Source organism: Eptesicus fuscus, chromosome 12 (genome assembly GCF_027574615.1).
Source record: "Eptesicus fuscus isolate TK198812 chromosome 12, DD_ASM_mEF_20220401, whole genome shotgun sequence".
NCBI classification, from domain to species: Eukaryota; Metazoa; Chordata; class Mammalia; order Chiroptera; family Vespertilionidae; genus Eptesicus; species Eptesicus fuscus.
The window spans coordinates 16,838,594-16,852,416 of NC_072484.1; the positions used below are offsets into that span (position 1 = coordinate 16,838,594).

Sequence of the window (13,823 nt, forward strand, 5' to 3'; positions counted from 1 at the left end):
CAGCTCAAATGTCCATCAACAGAAGGATGGATAAGTAAATCGTGGTTTATTCACACAACAATCTTTTATAGCAATGAAAATATGTGACAGAAACATTCACCCAGTGACAGAAACATACACTCCTGCTACACTCAGCAGCATGAATGTATCTCACATACGTGGTGTGGAGCCCAAAAAGCCAGAGCTGGCAGAGTGCACACCATGGGATTCCATTGATATCAAGTGTGACAACAGTCAGAGCACATCCACACAGTCAGATGTCCACTCAGACAGTGGTTACCCTGGGGTTGGAGTGACTGGGAGGGGCTGACCAAGCTCTGGTTCTTGATCTGGTGATAAGGTGTGTTCAATTTGGGAATATTCACTGCACTGTACACTTACAATACGCTTTTCTGAGTTTCTATATCTCATAAGAAGTTTTTTTAAATGATAAAAATATATCACATAAGAAACAAATGATTAAAAAGGCCTGACATAGCTGTTAGTGGGAGAAGGAACTAAAAAATTAGAATCATAAAATGGCCTACTACTGGACTGTCAAGGAGAGATGAATTCTGGGTCTACCTGGCCCATAGCAAGGAGGTTCAGGTAGGAGGCACCCCAAAATCATCTTTCTTGACACCATTCCAACCCCCAAATAAAACTGTCCTTCTATAATACTCATAGTACATCCCATACAAAATTGTCTCCTTGCATTTATTTACTTAATAAATACTTAAATAGCACTTACACGTGCATTAATATTAATTCATTTAATCCTCATAACAACCTTTTGAGGGAGGTACCATTAGCATGTACACTCCACAGATGAGGAGACTGAGGCATAGAAAGGTTAAAAAACTTGGCCTGTCTCCCAGATAGCAAGTGGCAGAGTGGTCAGGTGGGTGCAATGAGGAAGGTCAGTGTGGCAGATGGAGCAGCGGCTAGGGCATGTTGCAGGGGGAATGGCCTGTTGTGGAGTTCAGCTCACACTGTTGAACTTGAATGACACCTAATCTTGAGTTAGCCACCCTCAGGGCTGCAGGAAGGATGGGTGTCTCAGTACCCAGCAGAGACCCCACTGTCTGTCAGACTGTCTACACAGCATATCCAGAGTGGAAATCTTCCTCCCTAGCCTCAGATCTCCTCCCATGCTCCTGCCGGCTCTCCTGCTGGGTGGCAGCCCCCAAAACCCCCAGCCCTCAGTGGCCCCTTCTCGTGCCCTCTAGTGCCACTCAGGGGTTTAACAGCCAAGTCCAATATTGGCACCATCACCTGCCAGCCAGGAGACCTAGGCACATTACTGCTCTGAGCCCCAGTTCCTCCATCTGTGATGGGAAATGATCCTAGGACAGCTGGGCTTCAAGTGCTAATATGTGACATGTAATAACAACTTTTAACAAATTCTACCTCCTTGATCTCCCTCAGGTTTGGCCTCTGCCCATGTCCCAGCTGCTGGGTCCTCTCATCATGAGGGCTGTGCTGGTCTGTTCACCAGTCTTCTGCAGACTCTGCCGGTCCTTTAGGTAGTCTGTTCACTCTGGCCAGGGTGGTTTTTCTAATTCCAGATATGATCCTGTCATTCCTTTGCTTAAAACTCCTTTCTGTTAAGCTTTATGCTTGTGGGAAATCAGCCACTGGGACCCAGAATGGAGAGAAGAGCCATTTGAAGCTGGTATATCCCAGCTGTAGACATAGACTTCTAGGAGGACAGAACTAAGAGCTCCTTACATGGCCCTGCAATGAAATCCTGTAAAAATAAACATGTAACTAATTTTTAGGAGAAAGTAAAATTGTTACTTGCAGGCAATACGACTGTATATCTGAGAAACTCAAGAGAGTCAACTGAAAAATGAATAGAAATAAAAAATTTCAGTAATGTGGCTAATTGCAAATTTAATATGCAAAAATATTTTTTTCATGTGCAAAAAACCTATTAGAATAATATAATAGAAGAAAAATCCCATTTACAGTACATAAAAAGAGAGAATACCTGGGTATAAACTCAATTAAAATGAATTTATATAAACCAAAACTATAAAGCATTAGCAAAGATTTTTTTAATTTAATGAATACCCTATTTTCAAATAGGAAAAACTAATATTATACTTTTCTTCCTTAAATTTATCTAAGAACTTAATGCAAAGTCAATGAAAAGATCTACTTTTTAATTAGACAAGATGATTCTAAAGTTCATGTGAAAAGTAAAATATGCAAGAAAAGCTAAGAAAATGCTACAAAGAAGGCTAATAGGGAGAGACTATTCTTGCCAAATAATAAAAAGCATTATAAAACTATTCTTAATTAAAGAAGTTTGAAATAGCATATGAATTTACAGCTAGATCAATGGGACAAGTTAAAGAGCCCAAAAATAGACCCAAATACATATGGAAAGGTGGCATTTCAAAGCAGTGAAAAAAAAGATGGATTATTCAATAAATGGCTTTGGGACAGCTGAGTGCCAGCTGGAGCCATACCTTACTCCTTACACCAAAGTCAATTCCAGATGGATGAAAGTACTTTTAAAAACAAAAAAGTACCAGAAGAAAACTTAAGTATTTTTAAAAAGAATCATCTTCAAGAAGAGACCTTTCTAAGTAAGACATAAAACCAGGAACCATAAAGGAAAAAATCAATAATTCACATTGTAAACATGTAGGGAAAGAGCCACTCCTGATGAGAGGTAAATGGCTGTAATTTTTTCCAGGTCCACTTGGGGTTCACTATCAAAAATTAAAATGTATTCTTTGATCTAGCAGTTCTTCCTCTGCTAGAGATTTACCCTATTGATATGTCTGAGGGCAAATCAGTGAAGAGAATGTTAGAGAACCATCTATACTAATAAAAGGGTAATATGCTAATTAGACTGGGAGACCTTCCAGACGTCCTTCCGGACAAAGCCATGGTGGCGGGGCCGAGGCGGTTAGGAGTGATCAGGCCAAGAGGGGAGGGCAGTTGGGAGTTGGGGGTGAGCAGGCCGGCGGGGGGGGGGGGGCAGTTGGGGGCAAGCGGGCTGGCAGGGTGGGCAACTGGGGGTGAGCAGGCCGGCAGGCAGAGTCATTAGGGGTGATCAGGCAGGCAGGCAGGTGAGTGGCTAGGAGCCAGCGATCCTAAACCGGCAGTCGGACATCCTCCGAGGGGTCCCAGATAGGAGAGGGTGTAGGCCAGGCTGAGGGACACCCCACCACCCTGTGCACGAATTTCATGCACCAGTCCACTAGTTGTTTATAATAGCAGTGTTGGGAACAACTCAGCTGTCCTTTCAATAGGAGACTGGCCAAGTGTGTTCTAGAATGGGATTTGACAAATTTTTTCTTAAAAGGCTTTTTTTCTTAAGAGGCAAAAGAGAGGTAATTATATGGGTACTACTTTATTTACTTATTTGTAAAATATAATTTTATTAATTTCAGAGAAGGGAGAGAGAGATAGGAACATCAATCATGAGAGGGAATCATTGATTGGCTGCCTCCTGCACGCCCCCTGCTGGGGACAGAACCCACAACCCGGACATGTGCCCCTGACTGGAATGGAACCTGGGACCCTTGAGTCTGCAGGCTGACACGCTCTATACATTGAGCTAAACTGGCTAGGGCTATATGGGTACTACTTTAAAACTATTCTCAGCTCAGGTACAAAAACAGGCTAGAATACCCATACCATGAAATGCTATCCAGGGTATGATGAGGTATGTCTAAATATTGATTGTGTGGAAAAGTCCCAATGTAGACATTTTTAAAGAGATAGAGCCCTAGCCGGTTTGGCTCAGTAGATAGAGCCCAGCCTGCGGACTGAAGGGTCCCGGGTTCGATTACGGTCAAGGGCACATGCTTGGATTGTGGGCTCTATCCCCTGTAGGGGGCATGCAGGAGGCAGCTGATCAGTGATTCTCTCTCATCATTGATGTTTCTATCTCTCCCTTTCCCTTCCTCTCTGAAATCAATAAAAATTTATTTTTTTTAAAAAGCAAGAGATAGAGCATTATACAAAACAAACACACAAATATCAGTTGCATTTCTATACACTAATAATGGACAATCTGAAAAGGAAATTAAAAGAATAATTCCATTTATAGTAGCTTCAGAAAGAATAAAACACTTAGAAATTAACCAAGGAGATGAAACATTTGTGCACTGAAAAGTACAAAGCATCACTAAAAGAAATTAAAGACATAAATAAGTGGAAAGACATTTCATGTCCTTGGATTAGAAGACAATATTGTTAAGATGTTAATATTACCCAGAGTGATCTACAGAGTCAGTACAATCCCTTTCAAAATCCCAATGACACTTTTTGCAGAAATTGTCCAGCTGGTGTAGCTCAGGATTCGATTCCTGACCTCCTGATTCATAGGTCTCTTCCTCTCTGAAATCAATAAATTGTATGTATATATATACATATATATACATACATACACACACACACACACACACACACACACACACACACACATATGAATAAGAGAAGAGAGCCCTAATGTATTCTCCATGGAAACAAACCCATGAAGTTAATGCAGAAAGAAAACTATATAGTTGTACCTAGATGCTACCACCACTGGAAAAGAGACTGGTCCATCTGACTTCACCACATAATCTGGTGAATTGGTTTCCCCCGCTGTGAAAGGGGATGAAGAGATGAGATACCAAGCCATGTGAGATAGTTGTGTTACATACTCTCCTAGGCTTGGTCCAGTCCTGACTCATGACCTTCTCTCCCAGCCTGTGAGTTTATTGTTCTCTTGGGAATTAGGTTGAAAACTTGGGGTGGAAAGTTCTTGAGTGTGAGTCATTCAGATTGCAGTTAACTGTCTGCTTATATCCTGCTGACCAACTTGTTGAACTAGAAGTGTTCTAGTGATAGTGCAGGCAACTAACACTACTGCCTCCGGAATCATTACTAAGGCAGCGCACTCGAGGTCTCCACTAGGAGAGGGAGAAGTGGGGCTGCACCCTTTTAGACAGTAGGTGCCCTTCTTCTCTTCACTGGTAGTTTTTTTTTTTCCTTTTTCATAACTGGTAGTTTCTAATAATGGGTCTCATTTAAAAATGTAACTATCGGAGATACCATCTCACACCTGTCAGAATGACTATCAACAAATCAACAAATAACAAGTGCTGGCAAGGATGTGGAGAAAAAGGAATCCTCATGCACTGCTGGTGGAAATGCAGACTGGTGCAGCCACTGTAGAAAACAGTATGGAGCCGAACCGGTTTGGCTCAGTGGATAGAGCGTCGGCTTGAGGACTGAAAGGTCCCAGGTTCGATTCCGGTCAAGGGCATGTACCTTGGTTGTGGGCACATCCCCAGTAGGGGGTGTGCAAGAGGCAGCTGATCGATGTTTCTCTCTCATCGATGTTTCTAACTCTCTATCCCTTTCTCTTCCTCTCTGTAAAAAATCAATAAAACATATTTTAAAAAAAAGAAAACAGTATGGAGTTTCCCTCTTCTAGGACTATATCCCAAGAAACCAGAAACACCAATCAGAAAGAATATATGCACCCCTATGTTCATAGCAGCACAATTTACAATAGCTAAGATTTGGAAACAACCTAAGTGCCCATCAGCAGATGAGTGGATTAAAAAACTGTGGTACATCTACACAATGGAATACTAAGCCACTATAAAAAAGAAGGAACTTTTACCATTTGCAACAGCATGGATGGAACTGAAGAGCATTATGCTAAGTGAAATAAGCTAGTTGAAGAAAGAGAAATATCACATGATCTCACTCATATGTGGGATATAATGATCAACATAATTTGATGAATAAGAATAGACCCAGATATAAATGGCAGGAGGTGGGGGGTAGAGAGCAACCAAAGGACTTGTATACGTGAATATTAGCATAACCAAAGGACACAGACACTGGAGCGGTGGGGGCTTGCCCGGGGTGGGAATGGCTGGGGGTGGGGGTCAATCGGGAAAAAGGAGACATATGTAAAACTTTAGACAATAAATAAATTTTAAAAAATGTAACTATCAGCCAGCCAACTACTAGAAGCTGAGCTCCCTAGTTGACCTGCAGCTGACCACAGACCCATGAGGGTGCCTAGATGAGACCAGAAGGACAGCTCAGCCTAAGTTATTCACTCACAGAATCATAAGCAAAAAATTGGTGGCTATATTATGCCACAATTTTTGGCATAGTTTTATGCAGAATTACTGTGGCAATAGGTAGCAGACCAGGATTATACAACAGAGGTGTGGAGGAAATTAAATGAGGCAGTCTATGTAAAAGTGTTTAATTCAGTGCCTGACATGAAACAATATTCCATGAATGTCAACTATTATTCCTGGTGTAAGGCATTGTGCACCATGTGAAGATGAAGATCAAAATTAGGTTCTTAGACAAATTATTTGTCATAGAAGTTGATTCCACCTGAGCCTGCAACTGGCTGCTTGTGGACCATATGTAGTCCCACCTACAGAAGACTGGGCTCTGCCTAAAATCTCTAGCAAAACCTTTCTAAAGTATATAATTAGCAGACACCCGTGAACTAGCTGAGAAGGGATGTGTGAAGTTCGGCCAACAGGTGGTAATGTTGGACTCTTCTGCCATATAAAGATGAGGCATCTGCTACAAGACAGCAGATAGTTCTCAACAGTCTGTTCGTGTTGAAAGAGAAACGTGGTGTGGCCAGCTTCCTTAGAGGATGTTTCGGTCCTGCTCTGAAAAATGCCAGGCTTGCATGCTACTGGACGTAAGGTGTGAGCCGATGGTCCCTGGAGACCAGCCTTACTCCCTCTGCAGGAGAGCTCTGAACAAAATGGACTGGAGGAATTTGAGTTGCTACATGACTCTGTTTGAAATCTAATTTCAGAAGTGACTCCTATTCAGCACCAATGCAATGGGCTATATGTTTAAGGATGGTTTTTGATGCCTTGTTTGTAGTCGCCCCAAATGGGAAACTTCCGGATTATCCACCAATAGGGGGATGGTTGAAGAAATTGTGACACTTATACACCTATGGAATGTTCTGCAGCTCTGTTTAAAAGTAAGTTAAACCTATGCTTTTTGACCTGGAAGGAACTCTATGATGATTAAGAGAGAAAAATCAATACCTGGCCAGTGTCGCTCAATGGTTGGGCGTGGACCCATGAATCAGGAGGTCATGGTTCGACTCCGGGTCAGGGCACATGCTGGGGTTGGAGGCTCCACCCCCAGGAGAGGGCATGCAGGAGGCAGCTGATTGATGATTCTCTCTCATCACTGATGTTTCTCTCTCTCTCTCCCTCTCTCTTGCTCTTTCTGAAATCATTTTTTTTTTTAATCCTCACCCAAGGATATTTTTCCATTTATTTTTAGAGAGAGTAGAAGAGAGAGGGAAAGACAGAGAGAAATATGGATGTGAGAGAAACACACCGATTGTTTGCCTCTTGCACGTGCCTGGGCTGGGGAGGAGCCTGCAACCGAGGTACGTGCCCTTGACCGGAACAGAACCCTGGACCCTTTGGTCCACAGGCCATAGACATTCTATCCACTGAGCCAAGCTGGTTAAGGCTGAAATCAATTAAAAAAAAAAAATGACAACAGCCAATACAATAGCCATCCAGTATGAATGAATCAAAATCATAACTATTTTTTGCTAAAAAGACCACTCCTTTCTCATTGACCAGATGATCCTATATAATAAAAGCATAATATGCAAATTGACTGAACGACAGAATGAGCAGTCGGTGGGGGGTGGGGCCGGCGAGCAGGGAGGGAACAGTGACGGGGGTGGGGGGGACGACCAGTGGCGGTGGAGGGGCAATAGGGGGCGGGGGGTGGCACCATCCCCTGATTGGCCCATCTGGTTGCCTCTCGCAGAGGGAGGCCAGTCTGCGGCTTAGGTCTGCTCCCCGGGGAGCTGGCCTAAACTGTCAGTAGGACATCCCCTGAGGACTCCTGGACTGTGAGAGGGTGCAGGCTGGGCTGAGGGACTCCCTCCAGTGCACGAATTTTTGTGCACTGGGCCTCTAGTATAAATATAAGTGTTTATTTCTGGGCTCAATTCTATGGCACTGTTTGGTAGTATCTGTCCTTATGCTATCACCATATTGCCTTGATCATTGTAGCTTTATAGTAGCAATTTTGAAAATGAGAAGTGTGATTTTCCAAATTTGCTCCGGAATCTCTTCTTGAACCTTACAAACTGTCTATTCAAAAGAAAAGCAAGAATTGGAGATATAAGTGCAATGGGTTGAATTATAAATTAAAAAAAATATTTTTGTAGTTAAAGTAAAGGTTTTGGAGCCAGACTGTTAGGCTCTGCCAGTTACTAGCTGTGAGATTTTGGGCAAGTTACTGTAAATTTCTCTGTACCTCAGTTTGTTTGTTTTTTCACTGGGAAAAATGAGAATCATAATAGCACCTCCCTCACTGAGCTGTTGTGAGTCCTAAATATATTTGAGTTGTTCAAGGCTCTTAGAATGATGTATGCACGAAAAACAGCCAACACTAGGCATTATTATTACTATTGATTGCACTTTGAGACATTTTATCCCCTTTAATATAGCGATTCCACTTCTGGGAATGTGTTCTAAAGAAAGTCATTGATAGTCATCTGGATTTAGCTCTAAGAATGTTCAATACAGTACTCTTTACAATGGTAAAATTGCAAACAACAAGGGGGGGGGGGGTTAAAAATTATGTACACTCCTGTAATAAAATGCAATCCTATCATACATGATTTTTTAAAATGTTTGAGCCCAGTCGGCACGGCTCAGTGGTTGAGTATCAACCTATGAACCAGGAGGTCACTGTTTGATTCCTGGTTGGGGCACATGCCTGGGCTGCAGGCTCAAAAATCCCCAGTGGGGAGCATGCAGGAGGCAGCCAGTCAATGATTCTCTCTCATCATTGATGTTTCTACCTCTCTCTTCCTCTCCCTTCCTCTCTGAAGTCAATAAAAACATATATAAAAAATGTTTGATAACTTGGAATGCTATGATCACTTAAAAAATAGAAAAAATTATATATATAATAGAACAAGATACAGTATGATCACAATTCATTTAAAAAATTAGTACATGGGAAAAAGTTGGTATATGCAAGGGCTTGTGTGCATACAAGGCCTTGGAAGCTTTATACCCCTATATCCACAGTGACTGGCGCTTCTGGGTTAGAGGAGCCTCTTTGGTAGCTAGTAACAGAAACCAACTTGAGGTAAAGCAAAAAAAGGTCCTTTGACATGTTGACATGTCTACAAAAGGCATGTCAGACAGAACACAGATCAGTGTTTACCTAATGGGGTGGGAGTGGGGATTGACTGCAAAGGAGCACCAGGATCTTTCTGGTCCCATGTTTTAACACTGGATTGGTTGATGGTTGCACAACTCTGTAATAATCTACTAAAAAATCATTGCATTGTACATTTAAAATTAGTAAATTTTATAGTATGCAAATTTTATCTCAATAAAACTTTAAAATGGGAGGCGTCTTTCCAGATTCTAAGGAGAAACCACAACCAGTCCTCAGGGAGAGAGAGGCCTCTCACCTCATGTCTGTCTGCAACAGTCTCATTCCTTCTGTTCCATTCCTCTTTAAGACTAACCCAGAAACAAAATAAAATACAAAAGACCGTGGTCTACCCCAGAGCTCCTGCACTATTAGAGACACTAGGAGTACACTTACTAAAATTCCCAACATGAATGAGGAGTCCAATAGCAATGGCCTACCCAGAGGCCCCAAAGGGGAACTATTCTAAGCTGGGCAGATGCCATCTAGGTGTTAGAGATTTATTTATTTATTTAATTTATTTAAATTTTTATTGATTTCAGAGAGGAAGGGAGAGAAACATCAATGAGAATCATTGATTGGCTGCCTCCTGCATGCTCCCTACTGGGGATCAAGCCTGAAACTCGGGCATGTGCCCTTGACCAGAATCAAACCTGGGACCCTTCAGTCTGCAGGCCGATGCTCTATCCACTGAGCCAAACTGGCTAGGGCGGTGTTAGAGCTTTAGATGACTTTTCTGTAATGGCCTTTTGTGGTTGACTGTACTTTGGTGGCACCCCTCATGAACCACATCTCCTGGTGTTTGTCCCTTTTGAAGCCCTCCCACGTGGACTAGAAGCTTGGGCAGGTGACTGGCCCCAGCCAATGGGTCAGTAGTAAGCATGTTATAAACAAAGGCTTGACAAGTACTTGCAATTGGGGTTTGTTCTCCTGGAATGTTGGAAGAATGCTCCTTTCTGAAACCCAGCCACCATTCCAAGAGACCCACCTGGGCGAGAATCAGTATCCCTGGCCAGCATCTCCATCTGAGCTCTCAGGTGATGGCAGCTGCCCCAGTGACCCAACCGGCACCATGTGGAGAGAACTGCCCAGAAAACCCACAGATTCCGAGATAATAAACTGGTATGGTGTTAAACCACTAAATTTTGTGGTGGTTTCTTATGTAGCGATAGGTAGCAAAGACATCATTTATTCTTTTTTTGTCACATAGTTCTGGTAAATGTTGAGATGCACAACCTATAAGGCACTGAGTAACTGGTCCCAGACTGAAGTACCTCCACTTTCCCACGACACTGCTGCTCTGTCCTGCAGTGGCAGTGGGAATGCTATAATACCTGCCGGCATCTTACTGAAGGGTGACAGATGTGAAAGACCTGCTTAACACACCAGGCTCTACTTGAGCTCAGTGCTCAGGGTAGAGCAGGCATTGCTGTCTGAGCTCTAAAAGCAGCTTCCGCCAGGAAGCCTGGACAGCTTTCCTCTTCACATCTAGAAAGCCATTTGCAAGAGCATACAATGGAGTGAAGACAGTATCTTCGATAAATGGTGTTGGGGAAATTGGACAGGTACATGCAAAAAAATTAAACTAGATCACAACTTACACCATACACAAGAATAAACTCAAAATGGATAAAAGACTTAAGTGTAAGTCGTTAGAAAAAACCATAGGTAAGCTTTGCGCAGTGGCAGTATCGTAGCCAATGAGGTTTATCCGAGGCGCGATTATTGCTAAAAAAAAAAAAGAAGAAAGAAAAAGAAAAAACCATAGGTAGTAAAATCTCAAACATCTCTCATAGAAACATGTTTGCTGATACATCTTCTAGGGCAAGGGAAATAAAGGAAAAAATAAACAAATAAGACTATATCAAAATAACAAGCTTCTGCACAGCAAAAGAAACCACCAACAAAATGAAAAGGGATCCCATTGTAAGGGAGAACATATTTGGCAATGATATATCTGATAAGGGCTTAATTTCCAAATTATATAAAGAACTCATACCACTTAACAAAAGAAAGACAAACAAAAAATTGGAAAGGACCTAAATAGACACTTCTCCAAAGAGGACATACAGATTGCCAAGAGAAACATGAAAAAATGCTGAAAGTCACTAACCATCAAATTAAAATGACAATGAGGTGTCATCTCACACTTGCCAGAATGGCTATCAGCAACAAATCAACAAATGACAAGTGTTAGTGAGGATGTGGAGAAAAGGGAACCCTCGTACACTGCTGGTGGAAATGCAGACTGGTGCAGCCAATATGGAAAACAATATAGAGTTTCCTCAAAAAATTAAAAAATGGAACTGCCATTTGACCCAGATATCCTAAGAATCCTGAAACACGAATCAGAAAGAATATTTGCACCCCTATGTTCATAGCAGCGCTATTTACAATAGCTAAGTTCCTGAAACAGCCCAAGTGCCCATCAGATAAGTGGATAAAAAAAAGATGTGGTACACAATGGAATACTATGCAGCTGTGAAAAAGAAGGCTCTCTTACCCTTTGAGATAGCATGAGGGACCTGGAGAGTATTATGCTAAGTAAAATAAGCCAGTCAGAAAAAGACAAGTATCACACTCATGGGTGGAATATAATGAACAAAATAACTGTGTGTAATCCAGGAAATTCGTATCAAATGTATCCCTGGGAGCCATGCCTTTACGAGTTACATATTTCATGCCAATTTTCAGGGGGTCATTTATAATTTCCCCATTTTCATGATTCTCTTTTAGCCTGAGCATTCTGAGAACTCACTTTTATCATGTTAACCTTCCAACTACCATAAAAAATGTCTGGGATGTATTAACTATTAGTAAATACTTTGTGAATAAAAACAAAAACAAAAACAAAAAAAGAGTCCGTCTCCTCCAACACCCCCCACACACCAAACAGCCTAGTCCTGCAGACCATACAGGTCTGCCCACAGCACACCTCCATCCAGGCTGCTCAGCTACTCCAACACCAAACCAACTTCACAGGCAGAGGGAGGCTGAGACCCTCCACTCCCAGGCCAACCTCTGGTGGGAGATGCTAACAGAACAGGCTAAGTAATGTACAGACACAACATTTAGTTTATTTTGACTGTAACCAAAGTCAGAGAGAGACAACAGAACCTCAGTGACTTACAGTCCTGCTGGGTTCAATGACAACACATCAAGTCTGGGAAAAGGGTTGGCATCCCTTTACATAACCATTTCATAATCTCTCATCATCCCAGGACTCTACTTGAATCTTTAACAGTGATCACATTTGCCCATTCTTTAAATTAGGACAGACGGATTCTCTCTCACCAAGAGTATCAGTTTAGATACTTTTAATCTTACAAACTGTCCGATGGGAGGACAGCAGCATCTCAGTGTTAGTTAACTGTGGAGTCCCAAGACGTGGGTTGAAGGCCTCTCCAGAAAGGACTGGACGCAGTGATTTTACTGACGGGCTGGTCACTACTCATTCCACCGCCCACCTCTTTTCTCATCTTAGTTGAGAGTTTCAATGAATGTCTAATCGCAGAGATTAGACTCACAGTGAAATGAGTAAGGTCTATGTGAAGACCTGTCTGTAGAAGCATATGTGTTTCTCTGTGAAGAGCTCTATTCAAGTCACATCAGCGTCGGAGCCTCAGAAAGAACGCATGTTTACACTCTGTGCTCTCCAAGGGGTAATACTTATCATAAAAATCTAAAACATATTCCTCAGTCTTGAATCCAAACTTCTGGTACAGCAGCATTGCTGGGTTGCTTGCTGAGACGTGAAGAGTTACATCCTTGCCCATGCAGGTCTGCCAAAAGAGTGGAAAAATACAAGATGAAAAGGAGAAAGCCTGAGGGAAAATGAGTAGGTGAAGAAACTCTTCTAAGAGGAGGCAGTTAGTTTTGGAAACCAGAGATGTCAGGGACTGAAGCTGAGACTTCACAACACCTGGCAACAGCTGGAAACCGAATGACACTTTGCCACTGATCAAAACATTCCCTGAAGCATTCATCAGCACTGAGGAAATTGATGGCATGCTGAGTATTCTTTTTTCTCTCAGAAGCAAAGGGCCAAGGGAGATATTTCATTATCAACTGTATTATTTATAATTCAATTACATTTAAATGTCAAACATACTTATACCAAACTATGAAAATTTTGAAGAAATAGTGAGCAAGGTTAGTTCTGCTTTTAACAACTAGATGTTAAATTATGTGACCAAATATGAAATATTAGGACTTTCATTTAATTATAAAACCTGAAGAATCTATATAGACCTTCAAAATCCTCAAGTCTACCTCCCACCCCTCCCAAAGTGACAGAATTCACTTCTCAGATCTGAGATTTCTATACTTACCATTGCCCGGTCCTAGGGAAAAAGAGTAATAATCATTCTACCAATACAAGGCAAGTCCTTAGATTCTTTAATTAGGAACCCAGACTGAAGTAGCCCAAAAGTAATATGAATGAAGAACTTTTAATGAAGAAGGCACCAAAATACTGAAGTTGATAGGGTCCTTAAGACATCCTAGTCCATGGTTTCCCCCAAGGCCTCAATTAAGAACTCTGTCAAAGGCAGACGGCTCCCTTCCATTCTCTGTTTAATTCACATCTGCATCTAGTACACCAAGGACAAGAACGTGTGCTGAGGTAA

The 13,823-nt window shown here is 41.9% G+C and overlaps 1 protein-coding gene and 1 pseudogene across 1 annotated transcript in view; one reads left to right on the forward strand and one right to left on the reverse strand.

Moving 5' to 3' along the window:
* Positions 1-10,866: 10,866 nt before the first annotated feature.
* On the forward strand, positions 10,867-10,940 carry LOC129151046 (U4 spliceosomal RNA; annotated as a pseudogene).
* A 1,320-nt stretch (positions 10,941-12,260) lies between these two features.
* Positions 12,261-13,823, reverse strand: part of KAT14 (lysine acetyltransferase 14) — a 31,337-nt gene continuing 29,774 nt past the window's right edge. The window contains exon 10 of the mRNA XM_008141120.3: positions 12,261-12,977. Coding sequence (XP_008139342.1) covers positions 12,804-12,977 — 174 coding nt within the window. The 3' untranslated portion in view covers positions 12,261-12,803. The remainder of the gene's footprint in view (positions 12,978-13,823) is intronic.